At 51.8% G+C, this 16,916-nt stretch overlaps 7 protein-coding genes across 7 annotated transcripts; 4 read left to right on the forward strand and 3 right to left on the reverse strand.

Moving 5' to 3' along the window:
- Positions 1–43: 43 nt before the first annotated feature.
- HETIRDRAFT_122717 (uncharacterized protein) lies at positions 44–1,033 on the reverse strand (the record flags this gene model as incomplete). Its single annotated transcript, XM_009543759.1, has 6 exons — positions 44–98; positions 158–221; positions 279–333; positions 437–586; positions 691–774; positions 1,019–1,033. The coding sequence occupies 6 exons, from the start codon at positions 1,031–1,033 to the stop codon at positions 44–46; spliced, it is 423 nt and encodes a 140-aa protein (XP_009542054.1).
- A 489-nt stretch (positions 1,034–1,522) lies between these two features.
- Positions 1,523–1,842, reverse strand: HETIRDRAFT_310248 (uncharacterized protein; the record flags this gene model as incomplete). The annotated part of the gene is made up of 2 exons (XM_009543760.1): positions 1,523–1,661; positions 1,793–1,842. Coding segments are annotated over 2 exons (189 nt in total), but the record flags the coding sequence as incomplete, so codon positions are not given.
- An 804-nt stretch (positions 1,843–2,646) lies between these two features.
- HETIRDRAFT_43835 (ABC transporter) lies at positions 2,647–6,343 on the forward strand (the record flags this gene model as incomplete). Its single annotated transcript, XM_009543496.1, has 13 exons — positions 2,647–3,093; positions 3,151–3,982; positions 4,042–4,455; positions 4,510–4,612; positions 4,683–4,879; positions 4,922–5,099; positions 5,169–5,227; positions 5,296–5,366; positions 5,425–5,519; positions 5,589–5,669; positions 5,751–5,844; positions 5,900–6,163; positions 6,224–6,343. 13 exons carry the CDS (start codon positions 2,647–2,649, stop codon positions 6,341–6,343), a joined length of 2,955 nt encoding a protein of 984 aa, XP_009541791.1.
- Positions 6,344–7,239: 896 nt separating this feature from the next.
- On the forward strand, positions 7,240–8,974 carry HETIRDRAFT_310101 (uncharacterized protein; the record flags this gene model as incomplete). Its single annotated transcript, XM_009543761.1, has 7 exons — positions 7,240–7,622; positions 7,680–7,727; positions 7,794–7,818; positions 7,867–7,957; positions 8,010–8,612; positions 8,747–8,779; positions 8,832–8,974. The coding sequence occupies 7 exons, from the start codon at positions 7,240–7,242 to the stop codon at positions 8,972–8,974; spliced, it is 1,326 nt and encodes a 441-aa protein (XP_009542056.1).
- Positions 8,975–11,641: 2,667 nt separating this feature from the next.
- HETIRDRAFT_470236 (uncharacterized protein) lies at positions 11,642–13,010 on the forward strand (the record flags this gene model as incomplete). Its single annotated transcript, XM_009543762.1, has 2 exons — positions 11,642–11,868; positions 11,928–13,010. Exon 2 carries the CDS (start codon positions 12,144–12,146, stop codon positions 13,008–13,010), a length of 867 nt encoding a protein of 288 aa, XP_009542057.1. The 5' UTR covers positions 11,642–11,868; positions 11,928–12,143.
- A 630-nt stretch (positions 13,011–13,640) lies between these two features.
- Positions 13,641–13,913, forward strand: HETIRDRAFT_448384 (uncharacterized protein; the record flags this gene model as incomplete). The annotated part of the gene is made up of 2 exons (XM_009543763.1): positions 13,641–13,724; positions 13,770–13,913. 2 exons carry the CDS (start codon positions 13,641–13,643, stop codon positions 13,911–13,913), a joined length of 228 nt encoding a protein of 75 aa, XP_009542058.1.
- A 2,457-nt stretch (positions 13,914–16,370) lies between these two features.
- On the reverse strand, positions 16,371–16,694 carry HETIRDRAFT_309803 (uncharacterized protein; the record flags this gene model as incomplete). The annotated part of the gene is made up of 1 exon (XM_009543764.1): positions 16,371–16,694. A coding segment is annotated over one exon (324 nt), but the record flags the coding sequence as incomplete, so codon positions are not given.
- Between the last annotated feature and the right edge of the window lie 222 nt (positions 16,695–16,916).

The raw sequence follows: 16,916 nt of genomic DNA on the forward strand, positions 1-16,916 counted from the left end.
TTCACCAGACCATACAGCATCGAACAAGCAACAGAGCTGTCCTCTAAGTGTGTCGTTCGCCCCTCAAACGTCGAGCGAGCGCGAGATCTTTAGGTTGGCTAAAGGTAGGGCAGGTCAGAGAAGGGGTCCTAAGGGTTATCGTCAGTGAAAAACGCACATCGTGACACGCTTGGCATGGATGGCAGCGAGGTTAGTATCCTCGAAGAGGGAGACCAGGTATGCTAGATACATTAATGAGTAAGTTGATCGCCATTATCAGGATTATGTGGGCGACGTACCCTCGCTAGCTTCTTGTAGTGCTAGCACAGCAGATGACTGGAAACGGAGATCCGTCTTGCAGATAAAGTAAAATAAAGTTGAGAAAAGGCAATGTCAGCCTCGAATGCACCGACATCCATGCGGATGTCAGCGTGCGCGCTGCGCAGAGCGAACGTACCTTGAAGTCCTGCGCGATCTCCCTAACGAGCCGCTGGAAAGGCAGCTTCCGAATGAGGAGCTCTGTCGATTTCTGGTACCGCCGGATCTCGCGCAGTGCGACAGTGCCGGGGCGGAACCTGTGGGGCTTCTTCACGCCTCCCGTCGCAGCCTGCTCTCAAACCCATGAGCAAGCCCGCAGCCAAGAGCGCCAGTCAAATGCGCAGGGGACGTGGAGGGGGGGAGGGGGGAGTTAGTTCGGATGGGGACACTTACGCTCGGGAGGGGCGCCTTGCGCGTGTACTTCGTCGCGAGCTGCTTGCGTGGTGCCTTGCCGCCAGTGGACTTGCGCGCGGTTTGCTAAATAAGGAAATTGTCAGAAATGAATGCGCACGCAGGGAGTGGGAGGCATTGAGGGTATGTGCGTGATGACAGGATAAGGCGCTAGTCTCGGAGATATGTGTGGGACGGGTGATGTGCAGAGGGCAAGAAAGGGAGGAAGAAAAAATTCTGAGGGTTCGGCTCTCTCGCACGCCACCCGAGTACAAACCAAACTTGTGCACGACCATTTCTCTGAGCCATAAACATGTCACTGGAAACGTACCTTGGTACGAGCCATTCCGATATAATCTCAAAGGTCAAGATAAAAAAAAGATAGGGAGCTTGGGGAAGTGGGGAACTCTGGTGGAGATGATGGGGGTTCGAGGTCAAGAGCGGTTGTCGTGCTCTCTCGACGTGGCCCTTGTCTTATGAATCATCCGGGGCCGTGCATCCAGATGACTCCCGCTGTGCAGCTGGTCCAGCTTAAGCGCAGTATGTGTTGACCTCCGCTACAATAGAGAGCATCACGTGATGTCCTTTATGATCATACAGAGTTGGCAAGAAATCGGGTGGAAACCTTGACTATATATGAGGACGGTATACTTGGCTTGTAAAGGCGTTTGATAGTTCTAGGACGCGGGATGTGCAGCTGTCAGCTGGCGCGCAAACGATGTGTGAGACTGTGAGGTGGGATTAAGCTCAAAAGAGGATGGATACAACAGATATGCTCGTGCAAGGGGGTCCGAACCAATATATGAAAATGCGACAGATGATACGGTCCTCCAATCTAAATCTTGAAGCCAAGTCCGCGCATGCACGCGAGGTGCTGCTGCACCAAATCCTTGCACTTCTCGTCGGCTTCGGACGAGTCGAACTTGAGGAAGCAGTCGTCACGGGCGGATTTGGTCTGTGGGCACGCGCAACATCTATAAAATAGGTATTTGGGGTGAGACGCACGTTTAAATGGATAGGTGGTCGAGAAGTGTATAGGAGCAATAGGGTAGGTGTTCGAAGTTGGTGCAGTCGCGTTTGGAGTTCGGGGAGGGACGGAACTTACGATTTGAGTCCTTGAGGGTTTAGAGGATTTTGCTTGGGATCTGTGGGATCGAATGGCTTTGAAGGTGCAGGTGCGGTAGCCCAGAGGGAAGTGATCTGCAGAAGCCGCTATCGTGAGTGTCCGCGGAATATGGAAATGAGTTAATAGCGTGCCAAGATACCTTTTCAAACATAGCAGCAAGCAGTGTGAGTCTAGTATAGAGAATGGATTATAGGAGGGAATAGAGCAAATGGAAGGATGAGTAAAAGCAGCCCAAAGAGTTGCTGACTGAGGCTTCCGAGGTTGTCCGAGGTTATGTCCGGGGGATGAGCGAATTCTGGCGGTGAACCAGATGAGCTCTTAAGACAGCTTAAAACTCTCCACAGCGTTTTACCAGTACTGACAACCAAGGGATAAGACCCTTCAGAGAGCACAAGAGAGCACAGTGCCTCAAACTCGCGCGGTGTGGTGGTGGTGGGATGACGAGCAGAGGAACCAATTTGCTTTGCCACGTGCTCCCGCAAGCGTCGACTCCGAGGGACCGAGCAAGCCGTTGATTATTGCTGTTGTTAGCAGACGACACAATTCAAGGTTTTGCTGCCTTTGCCCGTCATTCTCGACGTATTGGGCCTTCAGAAGGGCTTGTTTCCACACTGCATGTCTCCATTTGACTCACGGTTTTCGTAGCTATAATTGGGCAGGCGTATGAAATCGAACGACATTGGGCACGCTCCTGTATAGCAGTTGTATAGCTCGGAATTGCAGAGCTGCGCCCTTCCTGATCCTCCACTTACTTAAAGCCAGCGTCCTTCTCTTTCACTCAGATCATCCTGGTTCTGTCGTCGACGGAACGCATGTCGTTTCCTCAGCGTGTTATGACCAAGGCCGTGATAACGTCTTTTGTTTTCGTTCTCGCGTTTGTCTTGCCTGGGAACGCACAGGTCTCATGCGAGAATTATGGTGTCTCAGCTAACGCCTCCTCGTGCGTTTGTCCTCCAGGATTCGGCGGCCCGACGTGTTCGTCGCCTGCCTGCGGCGGGGATATCTTCCAAGGCGGTCAGCGTTCACTGATCCAAGGCTCATCTGCGATATCCTTCGGAAACCTCACTTCTTCTGGATGCTCTTGTGAATCCGGATGGACTGGAACAGGATGCAATGTTTGCCAGAGCTCGACCAGCTGCCAGAGTGCATTCACCGCCGCCGGGGGCAACACCTCATCTACTGGCTCTGGGCTCGGAGATTCAACGGGACTAAACGAAACACTGACTTGTAACACTTCTCCCAAAGTATGGGCGGCGGGCGAGATGAGCTGCAGCGTAATCGTACGTATATGTGTCTATAATGTTGGTTCGCGCCTCAAGGCCTCACGCGTCACACAGAACCCGACTCTTCAAGCAATATACCCTCTTTCGTCCACCTTGACCATCCTCCGTACCCTGAACGAGACTCTCACACCTCAGCCCAACGCCACCTCATTCGGCGTCTCTGGGACTGTCTACGCCCAGCTTTGGTACGCCGGCGTCGAGCAGTTCTACTGCACTGCAAGTTCGTGTACGCAGGACGCTCCAGGTGACGGGACCTCGTCCTGGCAATGCCATGACCTCGCGTGCACGTGTCGCCCGAACACAACATTTTGTGGCGCGGTCCCGCTCACGAATCTCACGTCGACGATCGACGGCCTCAGCGGGGACCTCGACATATCATGTGGGGCGCTCGCGAGCCAGAACAATACTGCCGCGTGCTCGTTCCAGCAGACTATCTTGAATCAACTGTTTGGGTCGCAGGGGCTGTCTCTGAGCGGCTGTGCGTTCGGCGAGTGCGTTCGGCAGGGCGTTATCGATACCGACGCGGGAGAGGGTGTGACGCAGGGTGGAGGTGGAGGAAAACAGCTGAGTGGAGGCGTTATTGCAGGACTGGCTGTCGTAGGTGTGTTGGTGGCTGTCGCATTGTTGGGGCTGCTGATCGGGTGGTGGAGTCGGAGGCAGGTAAGGAGGGGCGGGGAGGGATATGTGAAGGAGAAGCGACATGGGGGTGTCGCTGTGGAATGGAAGGATGTCAGTTATATTGTGCCAGGGACTGCAGGGAAAAGTTGGCTCGCTGGGCTGCGCTATAGACGGCATGCGATAGATCGCAATGCAGAGAAAGCTGTGTTAGATAGGGTGAGCGGGGTTGTCGAGCCAGGACAGATGATGGGCATCCTCGGTCCAAGCGGTGCGTCCCTTTCTTGGAGACACTCGCATATTTGAGATATCTAATCTAGGCGCTCCTAGGCGCTGGTAAAACGACGCTTGTAGAGATTCTAGCAAACAAGAACAAGTCCGGGATTACGACTGGTCTCGTCCGATTCCCCCAAGCAGAGTCTGCCTCACTCAAACGTGACCTCCACATCGGCTTCGTACCACAACAAGATGTCCTTCCCTCGACCCTCACCGTTTTCGAATCTCTCCTCTTCGCCGCTCGACTGCGTCTTCCCGACTACGTCTCTGATGCAGAGAAAACACAGCGGGTAGAGGATGTAGTGGAGCAGCTCGGGCTGTCACGTATTAGGAACGTCCGTATTGGTGGGCGGAGCGCGGGCGGAGGTGAAGGGAGGGGGATAAGCGGTGGTGAGATGCGGAGGGTCAGCATTGGGTTGGAGTTGGTGGCCAGTCCAGACGTGCTGATATTAGACGAGCCTACGTCTGGTGAGCGCTATCTTTCTACGATACTTAAGAATTACTACTGAATCATCTGCGTAGGACTGGATTCGGTGTCTGCGTCCAAAGTGGCCAGTGTCCTCCATGCAGTCGCGCAAGACTCAGAGAACCCAACTGCTGTCATTGCTTCGATCCATCAGCCGAGGTACGTTTTCTCCAGGATTTTCTTTCTACTGAAAAATCTCATGACCGGTTGGCGGATCTATCATGCGCAGTTCTCAGCTTTACCAAACGTTTGACAAGATTTTGCTTCTCTCTCATGGACACGCTCTATATTGTGGTCCTGGGTCCTTTGCCCCTTCAGAGTACTTCTCCGCACAGGGTATCGCGTATCGTGAAGGCTACAACGTCGCGGATCATCTACTGGAGATCGCAAGCAATCCGCCTGACCAAATTGTTCAACAGAGTCGGGGTATCACAAATAATGAGAATGTGAGTGGAAGCAGTGTACCAGCAAATGAGGAGAAGGTAGGACAGGGTAATGCATCTGGAGATGTTGAAATTGGGAGTGCTCGCCAAGTGGTAGGCGGGCTCAAAGGATGGAAGGCGGCCTTCAAAGGACAAGAATACGCAGCAACATTCTTGACGCAGATAGAAGTCTTATCTGGGAGGGAATGGAAGAATCTGAGAAGGTAACATCCTTCCCCATCATCTTCTTGAAGAACGAGCTGACGTACGAGCTTCGTCGTTATGGAACATAGAGACAAGACGTTGTTCTTTGCCCATGTGGGTGTTTCTTCAGTGCTAGGTGTATTTTGTGGTAGGTTTCTACTTTCATTGGATTTTTGGCGTCAGTCTAGAGTGAAACTCTGATTGCCTGCGTTACAGGCGGTCTGTACTATAAGACAAACGAGACTATTGCTGGCTTTCAGTCTAGAGTCGGATGTCTGTTTTTCCTGGTACGAGCAGGCCGCAATCCTTTCTAGATAACGTACTAATGTGCCGCTGATCGTATAGGGAGCGCTGATCGCATTTTCGTCGTTGAGCGCATTGTACAACGTAGTGGAAATCCGCCCATTGTTTCTGAGGGAGAGGTCCAGCTCTTACTACAGGTATGTGTGTGCACGGTTACTATTTTCATAAATGTTCCAAACTCAGTGCTGACCACTCTTGGTTCATAGTCCAACAGCGTGGTTACTCTCCAGATTTGTTTTTGATGTGTTACCACTTCGTATCATACCCACGATTATTGTATCATCTGTGTGAGTGTACATTCGGTATTTAGCGGGTTTCAGCAGTGCAGTCCCATACAGTTACTCACGATCCTATGTTTGTCACGGTAGCACGTATTGGATGGCGGGACTGGCGCCTCATCCAGCCAATTTCTTCAAGTTCCTATTCATCCTCGTCCTGTATACACTAGCCATGACGCTCTTCGTAAGTTTGCTGTTTCTTGTTGTCATCGACCAAATTCTCACTTGCTGCTGCGCAGAACTTCCTTCTTGCCACCCTTTTTCGAAACGGCGGTCTAGCGATCCTCCTTAGTGCGCTCACTGCACTGTATCAAATGACGTACGCCGGCTTCTTTGTGCACCTGAACGATATCCCGCCTGTCTTGCGATGGTTGCAATGGCTCTGCCCTCTGAAGTACACGCTCGAGGCTCTGTCCGTCAACGAAGTTGGCTCTGGACTAATGATCAAAGATACGCTGCAAGGCGTGCCGGTCGATGTATCTGCGAGTCTCATCATGAATTTGGTGCGTTGTTAGACAATGACTTGTGGAAGGAGAATTGATTTTGATTTTATCCCCTGATAGCTGTTTGGATTTGGCAGTAATAATTACTATCGGGATGTGCTTGTACTATTCGCCTTCATCGCAGGCTTCGGAGTGAGCGTTATTGGAATTGTTTGGTTCAAGGTGCGAGAGACGAGATGATGCACCATGTAAACTCGAGGACTCTCCTCTACTGATGCATGTATTCCGTCCCGTCTTGTATAAAATTTTGCTGGTAAAGGCTGATGACATTTAGGATTCTGAAAACAAGTATCGCAGGTACAACATTGCTGCGACCATGAGTGGCGTATCGCGTAAGAGGAACAAAGCAACCCTTACCACTCCCTTACGGCACCTCGTGCCGGAATAACCGTGATCAATAACCCTTACCCGATCGCACGCTCCGAGCACGAGGTGGCTGGAAGAAGCGTGGCATTTGCTGTGTAGTGTGTCGAATGTTGGTGGCAGCGGAGGTCCAAGCGTTAACCGATGCGTGGTGCCAAAGCGACATTGGTGACCCCCAGCTCTATAAAGCCTCGCCGTTCTCCCCTCTTTCTTTCCCTCACACTCTCTTCCTTCCCACCACCACCACCCCCTTGTCCTCTCTCATGCACTTCGTTACTTACTATCCTCGCTGCGCCCTCCTTCATCTGTACAGGTACATTTCATCCATGCCGTCCGCCACTTTTCCCATTGAACTTCGACGCGCTCTAGGTTATTAGGCACGATCGCCTCAAGCACGACGTCAAGCTCATAGGTACGCGTTTTTGACCACTGTTCGTATACATTGATGCTCAACGGCGCATTCGCAGGCACGATCGCCTTCAAGCACGACAGCAAGTTCACTGGCCGCGTTGTATCTTCTGGCGACACTACTCTGGGATCTGTGGCTTTGGTCTGTGGCATTGGGCTGTATCGTTCTCTGGAGGTGGCTTCGACGTCTGGTTGCTGGTGTGTCTCTTCAACGTGTCTGGGTTCTGTCTTTCTCGTCTTGCTCGTTCTCTTGCTATTTCCCCCCCTGATAGTTCTCGTTTCTTGTTATTATTCGCTGTGATTTGATGTCCTTGGCTGTGGTCTGCTCGCTTCTTGCTATCTTCTCTGGTCTCTCTATGTTCCCTGGTCGCTCTGTATCCTCGTCTCTCTTGGCTGTCTCCTGGATCTGGTGTGCTCGCTCTGTCTTACTTGCTCCTCGCTCTCCTCTTTATCCTTGCTCTGTCTTCTCTCCTGGCTGTGTTTTTTTTCTGCTCACTCTGTCTTTCTCGCTCTGTCTGTCTTGGTCCTCGCTGTCTCCTCTCGCTGTGGCTTTGCTCTTGGTCTCTGGCTTCTCATCTCAATCTTTGCTCGTTTATCTCAGTCTCGTCTCCTTCCTCGTCTATCTTGTCTGGCCTTCCTTCATACTCGGCGGCCCTGGTCTATCTCGGCGACGGTCTCGGCCTCTCTCGTGTCTCTCGCTCCCTTGTTTAACAATGTAAGTACACCTAACTATTCTATCGCTTAGGTCCCGCACCGCAACACATGCCTACTTCAAGCTACAAGAATTAGCGCCGTCAGTTAGGGGGTGACAGCCCCCGGTGAGTCTTTCATACCTTTTTCCACTGTCGCAAATACTGAGTCGCCCATACGTCTTACATTTCCAGGTACGTCTCCATCTGGCTGTTCATCATATCTTTCGTCCTCACTTCAAGTATTCATTGCCACCCCACGTCCACCGCACAGTTGAGGCCCAATCCCGTATCCTTTGGCACGATCGCCTCAAGCACGACGTCAGGCTCATAGGTACGCGTTTTTGACTACTGTTCGTATACATTGATGCTCAACGACGCACTAGCAGGCACGATCGCCTTCAAGCACGACAGCAAGTTCCTTGGCTGCTCTGTATCTTCTGGCGACACTACTCTTGGATCTGTGGCTTTGGTCTGTGGCATTGGGCTGTATCGTTCTCTGGAGGTGGCTTCGACGTCTGGTTGCTGGTATCTCTGGAACGTGTCTGGGTCTTGTCCTCTTGCTCGTCTTCTCACTGGTGGTTTTCGTCTCTTATTATTATTTGCTGCGCTTTATTGTCCTTGGCTGTGGTCTACTCGCTCCTCGCTGTGTTCTCTGGTCGCTCTGTGTTTTCTGTGCTGTCTCCTGGCTGTGTCTTTTCTGCTCGCCCTGGCTCCCTCGCTCTGTTCGACTTCGTTCTCGCTGTCTCCTTCTCTCGCTGTGGCTTTGCTCTTGATTTCTGGCTTCTCATCTCAATCTTTTCTCGTTTATCTCAGTCTTGTCTCCTTGCTTGTCTATCTTCTCTGGCCTTCTTTCATACTCGGCGGCCCTGGTCTATCTCGGCGACGGTCTCGGTCTGTGATGTTTATCTCTTTCTTGCTTATTGTTCTTTTCTGGTGTATCTCGCCGACCTTCTCACCCCATCCTTGGTCACGAATATCTTGTCAGTGTAAGTACACCTAACCATTTTATTGCTTAGGTCGCGTACCGTCACACACCTACCTTAAGCTGCAAGAGATCGGATCGCCAGTTAGGGGGCGTCAGTCCCCGGTGAGTCCTTCATTCCTCCTTTCGTTGTCACAGATTCTGAGTCGCCCACACGTCTTACATTTACAGGTACGTCTCCATCCGGCTGTTTAATTCTTTTGTCCTCACCTCAAGTTTGAAGTGTCACAACAAGTACACCGCACAGTCGGAGCCCAACACTGGGTAATCATTGGGACGATTTCCTTGAAGCACGACCTCAAGTTCACTAGGCGAAACAACCAACGATCTTCTGTGACATCCACCTCAGGCATTTTGGCGAGCTGATCTTGAGTCTCTAACTGTGTCCTCCGTTTTTCTCTAGATCTCTGGCCGACAGTGTGCTGATATCGTGTCTCTACAATTGTTCTCTCTTGCCTACATTGTATGTGGCTCTTTGCTCTGTGTTGCTCGCTCGTCTCGCTCTGCTTATGTTCTCTTCTTGCCAGTTTGCTCGTTCGTCTGTAGTTTCTTTAGCACTAGTCTATCTAGGTGACTTCTTCAGCATCTCTGGTCACGTCTGCTTCAAGATCTCGATCAATGAAAAGCTTTACGTCTTCAGGCCACGACGCCGACTTCACTTGCGCAGGACGACCCTGCAAGAGATGGGGTCGTCAATGAGGGGATGACAATCGTCCGTGAGTTTTATGATCCGCATTCCGTTCCCACAGATGTCGATTGAGCGATAGTTTCTCAACTGTCTCGATATACGATAGCAAGATCTAGGTTCTCTAGGAGCCTCCTGGCAGCTCAGGTGATGTACTGTAGCTCTGTAATAGTGTATCTCTCGAAATATATCTTGGTCTTGTCTCCTGGCCCTCGCCTGACTAGTCTTGCGCTCTTGTTCTTTGTCGCATCTCTCTTGCATGCGCCGGAAGCGGGCGAGCATTCGAGCATTCGAGCATCCGGGATATAGCCACGTGTGCTAGCGTGTGCTGTGCAAAGTAAAGAGGCGCTTACGGCATCCGCACCCACGTCCAAAGCCATCACCGGGCGCCACTCCAGCGGTGCCAACTTCAACTTGTCCTCGTACATACACCTCAGGCCTCAAGGCTTCAAAAGCAGCGACGTCTTTTTCATCGCTCAAAACAATCCATGACATCAATAATATCTCTTAAATCTATTTCCGTGGAATGGTTACAACGATGCTTTCTCGGCTCCAGCAAATTACTAGCCAAACTACTACTATCGCTGCACGACGATATCGTTTCTCCCTAAGCATCTTCCTTGTACCTCTGTAAGACGATGTCTCTTCTGAGCCTAGAAAAAAAATGCCGCTCAGAATTCGTGCACGCAAACAACAGCAGTTGTCCATCCGTGGAGCCAGGTGTGCATCAGTAAACGAGTGGCATATGGCATTACAGCCATCGGGAATATGCAGTCGACGGGGTGTAAAGCAGCCCTGGATAAAGACACATTATCTGGCTCTGCTGAAACGTCGAAACCTCTGAGCGGATAGTAACCTCGCCCTACCCTCGTACATCAACTATGTCTTGCAGAAATATCTTCCGAATAGAGACATCTATAACATAGAAGTGCAGAGAATGGCAGGAGCCGCGCATTAGTAGCAAGCAGTGGGACATCGGGAGTTCCTTGACATTCACAGAGTCTGTTGGAAAGGTCCGAAGCGTTCGGCCTTCAGGAAGGACATGTTGGGATCGTATGGAAGGGAGAAGACGACATTCTGATCGCACGATTCCCTTGCGTCAGCAGAACGTACTGCAGCGTGCAGCATCTGACCGCTTTTATCGATGAGGCGATGAAGTCGAGTACGACGTACAGACCTTCTTCTCATAAACAATGGCTTAAGCCTGCTACCTAAGTCCCATGAATTCTCTCTCGACGCGAATAGTCGCACAATTGCACGGATCCATGCGCATCCCCACTCGAGCAAGCCTTTGGATGTGTACGCGCCGAGAGGCCGATTTGATAGTCGGTTCACTGAGTACATGAGTCCGACACGAACACACTAGATGTTGGCTGTGCCTGTTCTATGGATACCCACGATGCTCAAGTCACATACAACGAGGAGGATGCAGGCCCTATATTGCCCACAAAATCAGTCATCCCGCTTGTTAATTGATCACTGAGCGCCTCCACATTCGCACCGGAGTTATCGCAAGTCACGCTCCAACAAGATCAAACCATCCTTAGACCCTCGTCCTGACATTCCGACCAGCCTGCACTTGCCCATACGGGAAATCCTGAGCACGCTGAATGAACTAGTTAGGCTAGAACGATCCACTGTCTTCAAAAAAGCGATGAAATGAAGGATGGCAAAATAGTGTGCCTTTCTACCCCTGCATGTTGTGCGAAGACACCATAAGCGACTAGAATATTCGATTCCAGACCACTCGCGGGCTGCATTATGCCGTTTGCGATGGGACCACCAGTAAATTCAAGCACCCTGATGCGTCTACAACCTATCGACAAGGGTGCATAATTTCAACTGCGGCGACTCGTGCCAGATACAAGGCATGGCGCTGACGGGAGTCGACAATCAGAAGAAGCTGTGCAGAACAAAGGAATAAGCGGGTTGTTACGACATGTGCAACCCCGCTCCTCGCGTGACTTTGCCACAGATATTATCGAGGGCCGGATAAACGACGATAACGATGGACGCACCCCCAGAAGCCTGCCGGGAGTTCACAGCCTGGACACGTTCCGTCTTACAGAATTGATGGAAAGAGGCAGAGAAAATTAAAATTGTCCGCCTGTCGCTGAAAGAGAGGACACGGCCGAACAGAGAAATGATGAACAACCTGCGTGATGCGAACAATGGACCCACCTTGGGCTTGGGTCGGAGCCTAATTCCAGCATGCGAAGGGAGGCATCACACCGGCGTCGGAGGCGTTCCTTGGGAAGATTTCTTGAGAAGGCAGTGGGCGCTTCTTCGATAATAAAATCAGAGAGCCGAAGGTAAAAAGTCAACCGTTCACTGTACCACTAGGTGTCACCCGCCTCTCCTCCACAACAGCGCCATTAAGATACCAACATGTCCTACTACTACGGCGACGACTCGTTTGAGGACGAGCTTTTCAGTGCGTTGTATATTTGCATATCACGTCAGGATTTTGCTATATGTTAATGCGAATCGATCCGCAGCACCTGGCGCAGGTCCGTCGTGCTCCCAACACGATGTCGACGAGACACACGGTGAGAGCGGTGACACAGACGAGTCGGTAAGTCTGAAACTTAGCTTCGGACTTTCAACACGCCACTCATTGTTCTGTATTCTTAGGATGAGGATACCTACCCTTCCGTACAGCTGTCGCCTCACGCCTACATCACCCGTAGATACCCGAGCCCTAACGTGCCACTCCCATATCGCTCGCTCCATGGGACCTACCTCGAGTTTCCAACCCCCATCGCGCCACACGTACCCGCCCAAGACCGCACGGCACCCTTCTCCTCGCTGCTGGGCGCCGTCCAGCCGATCCATGGTCCATGGAGCGAGATGGCGCGAGATATAGTGGAGGCACCGCGCGACACCGTCCTTCGGGTGTTGGCCGAGGTGCCTCCGCAGGTGCTCGTCGAGGAGGCCCCGGAGCTTGTCCCAGAGCTGCCGCCGTCGCCAGAGACCGCCTCGGAGCCGGTGCTGCTGGAGCACCACGTGCATGTGGAGGAGGAGCCAAGGCAGAAGAAGGCGAAAAATGGGGAGGGGAGAGATGGGAGGGAGGAGGGAGCGAGTCAGGGAGCGAGCGGCGCGACGGCGGGGAGGCGTATAGTCAAGAGGCCGCGCATGCCCCCGATCGCGGGGTATGGCCGATTTTCGGTCAAGCTGCCAAGCGACTATGCGGAGAGGGAGAGAGAGACGGCGGGAGAGCGAGGCCAGATGCTTGTGGTCCATCCACAGGCGCATGGCAGCGCCCCCCAACAGACTACACTGACATCGACGACGTCCACCTACAGGGTGGAAAACCCCACAAGTGATCCAGTCCCCGAGGCTGTACTGCAGTCCATAGGAGGGCCCTGGACATCGACACCTGGGGAGGAACAGAGAGGCGCGCGAAAGCGCAAGAGGGCAGACCCTCATGTCTGCGACGGCACCGACGGGTGCAGGAAGCGGCTGTCGTGCCCGTACGACATGCCCCGACACAAGGCGACTCTGCGCCATGGAGGACAGCGCGAATTTGCATGCGGCGACTGCCCAGCTCTTTTTGTGCGTAAAGATGAAGTCCATCGCCACAAGCGAGAGCACTGCCCAAACAGGGGCAGGAAACATAGCGGCGAAGACGGTCCCTCGCAGGGCCCGAGACACGATGGTCCAGAGGGCGGCGGAGGGGGCATGGAGGGCATAGGAGATGGCCTGCTCAGTGGATAGAGCTGAAGGTGCGTACCGTTCGTTTTTCTTTTCCCTTCGCTCGCTTTTGTTTCGCGGCGCACGCCATCGATGCCTTCGCCTTTCCTTACCACCTTCGTTGTTTTTGGCCAACAGTTGGCGCTCGGATCGATTCGGTTGGAAACTGACTCGCTCTGTTTTCTTGCAGGACTCTGCTCGTGGTCGACGTCGTCCAGCCCGGCATTGCGCGACAATGCACAACGGATCGAGAGCCGATCGTTATGTAAGCCGTCATGCGGCCTGGTCGCTCATCGTCGACCACGACGGCACCTCAGCGACGAGGGGTCTATAAGCCCATCTCCCACGAGGTTCATCACACGCAACTTATCACGGATTTACGGTTGTTGTACAGTCTGTTCACTCCAGCGCTTTTTTCATAAAATATCGATCTATTCCTTCTCATATTGTCCTTCGAACGCGAGCCCTGCTGGCATACGGCTACCTTCAACAATGAACTAGACTAGGCGGAGTAAATCTTTCCTCAATTATTTGCTGATTTCATCCATTGCGGCTGACAAGACTATCGACGCCTGCACTGCAGCAGCATCGAGCTCAGTGTATGGAACTCTGTCCACTCCATTCATGCCGTTCGAAGGCTAGATGTGCGAGACGATGTCAGTGATGGAGGTTGGCGTTGCCGTTGTTGAGAACGAGGCAGACATTTTCGCCCGGTATACATTGGCGATGCCGCTTTTTGTACGCTTGCTCTTTCATCCACAGTTCTCACATGCCATAACGCAGAACTTCCTTCTTGTCACCCTTCCCCGCAACGACGGTCCATCGATCCTCTTCACTGCGCTCACTGCACTGCATCAAATGACGTACGCCGGCTTCTTTGTGCACCTGAACGACATGCTATCTGTCTTGCGATCGCGTAAACGTTGAAGTACACGCTTGAGGCTCTGTCTGTCAACGAGGTCGGCTCTGGAAGGACGACCAAAGATTTGCTGCGGGGCCGGACGATGTATCTGCGAGTCTCATCATGAATCTGGTCCATTATTTGGCAATCACTCGTGAAAGCAGAACTAAAATCTACCCACTGCTAGCTATTTCGATTTGGAAGCAATAAATGCTATCGCGACGTTGTTGTGCTATTCGCCTTCATTGGAGAATTGGGAGTGGGCGTCATTGAAGCTGTTTGGTTCCAAGGTAGGAGAGACAAGATATTGCACCTTCTGAACTCGAGGACTCTCAATATCCATTTCTCCCCTACTGACCTATGTATCCCGTTCGCTCTCATACAGAGTCTTTGCTGGTAAAGGCATGATGTGACTTCGGTCTATGAAAAAGTTTCGCAGGGACAATATTCCTGTGAGTATGAGTGGCGCGCGGCGGTGTTCTCCGAGAAGTCAAAGCCACCTTACGACGACTCGCGCCTTCGTTTGTGCTCCCCTCCACATCAATTCGCCCCACGCTCACGACGAGCTGCCTGACCGAGCGAAGGACGATCTTGGAAGAGATGCGATCCTCAACCTGCGCCCCCTCTGAGTTATCCCTTCTGCATACCTTTCTCATCGCTCTCACAACCCCTGACCTCCCTAGACATCCTTCATTTAGTGACATCCCGCGATCCAAGTCAAGCCATATGCTCTCCTTACGACCCGACTTGTCGAGATTTTTTCGTTGATAATGTGTATGACACTAACATCGCTATTGAATGACATTCCAGCTCGAACCGTGTGGATCTTCCCGGATCAAACCCTCTGCAAAGTATGCCAGGTACTGGTATCTCTGCTTGATTTCTTTCGCAGATTTCAAATTCAATGATCCCATTCACTTCGCACTCGCTGGGATTTTATCTGACCCCGATGTTCGTTTGAATTAAATCGTAATCTTTTCTGAGATCAAAAAAAAAAAGTACACCGTTTCCTTTATGAAACACCGACTGACGCGGTGGCATAAAACCACAAGGCGGACACAGATTTGTCCCCTTAAGTCACGTCTCGGTTCTCTGCACCAACTGATTGGCATTTAGTGCCTCTCTGGGAGATCGCGTCGAACAATTCCGACTTGAATTTGAAGCGGTCTGCGGCTCGTCCTCCACGCCAAGTAACGTTGGGCACAACAGCTCTCAGCTCTTCCATCCACTTTTCCGGCAGATCCGGTTGGATAATGTCGATCTGTCGAATAGGAGCCCGCAATGTAGTGCGCTTTCTGAGCACACGGGTCAAGAAACCTACAGTGCGATCTAGTTTGGACACGTTTGAGACTCGCAAGGGGTGTGAATGGATGACCTTAAGGCTGGGGAAAGGAATATGCTCGCTGTACGACTCGGCTGGAGTCTGCTCTGGAGCTGTGGTATCCATGTCCTTCTTCATAGCAATGCAAAATGGTCGTAGAATGGACTTAGAGAGGGAGATGCGCTTCAGACTGAGCACGTCCAACTACACTGCGAAACATCGCCAAGTCCCAAAGAGGGTCTGCATCGATAAAGAGATTCACCGTCTCTTGGGTGAAAAAAGCTCCTAATATGTCACATTCGATCTGCCATTGCGGACAGCTATTATAAAGTCTCAAAGTAACTGGAATCGTGGCTCCTTCGGAAGAGTGACGAGGATCACAATGCCGCCAGCCATGGAAAAATATATACCCTGAGGATGGAGGGCGATTCATCTGAATGGTCCGAAGAGGGGGCACAAGTCCCGGTTTCCCGCCTTGTTTCTCAAGGACGGGAAGCAGAAAGCGAGTAGAAAGCTCCTCTTCTTCGCAGTCACAAGAGAGAAACAATTCAGAAAGGGGTGGAAATTCCACAATTTCCAGGAATGTCATACAACACGACCAGACTCCTCCCAAAGTCAAGTTCGAAAGATGAGAGAGTGCGATTGTATTTCGTGGCTGACCAGATGTCGAAGCAGAAAGGGGAGGGAGGGCGTCGTAGATCAAAAGTGTCTCCAGATAACACATTTCGGACAATGCGTCGAAAAAAGTATCATATGGTGGCATCGAAGAGTTCTCGGCAGAATTTCCATACACCTTGAGGCTGGTCAAATTATGAAAGACTGTGGAGGACTAAGGGATCGCTAACCCAGAAAAATAAGCAGTACGCAAGAGGGGGGCATGATTAGCGAACAGGTTTTCCGGAAGCTCTGTGATACAATTGTCTTCAGCCCGTACTGAGAGCTCAACATGCTCCACTATCTGAGCAGGAGCATCAATGGGCTGTAAACTATGAAAGGGGTCCACAATGCCAGATAGAGTGATCACCCTCGCGCGAGGCAGATGGGCCGTGATTAATTGGACAGAGCTTTCCATGCAGGAGCTCTTGAAAACAAGAGATGCCTGCTTTGCACGCGTAGACATTTCCGAGACCCATTCTCTGCCGAGATCAAGGTTGATTTTTGTTCACAAGTTTGTGTTCTCGAGAGCGACATCTCTCCAGTAACTGCACACATGTGAGACTTTGATCCATCCCAGGTTCTGTTTCCGCGGCAAATCAACTACCACCCGAAAAGAGTATATATTATCCAGGATCTCTGGTGGTAAGCGGCATGTGGGGATTGTGTGATTGCGCCGCGCATGGATGGCGCGTATTGCAGTGCGCAGATAGACTACTTCGTCATCAAAGGCCTTGAGGACGTTCAAGTCACCTGCGGATGCAGTGGCGCTGAAATCAGAGAGCGAATCGAGTCTAATTCGCAAAAAATGACTCCAGTAGTCAATTGCACTGTGTGGGACGGCCAGATCAACATCGCGATAGTCTCAACTACAGATCAGGATCCTCACCTGGTCTCAAAAGCGACCTTTTTCAGATCGCAAAGCTTCACTTGTCCCCCAGAAGGCAAAGATGTTTCAGGAGTCTGATTCGACGGCATGTGGGTGTGGACTGTCTATGAAGATGCGGAACCTCGCTGAACTCAAGAGGTCAAGCATCCGAGCAGCTAGTTGCAT

The sequence above is a fragment of the Heterobasidion irregulare genome (genome assembly GCF_000320585.1).
Source record: "Heterobasidion irregulare TC 32-1 unplaced genomic scaffold scaffold_02, whole genome shotgun sequence".
In the NCBI taxonomy this organism is placed as follows: Eukaryota; Fungi; Basidiomycota; class Agaricomycetes; order Russulales; family Bondarzewiaceae; genus Heterobasidion; species Heterobasidion irregulare.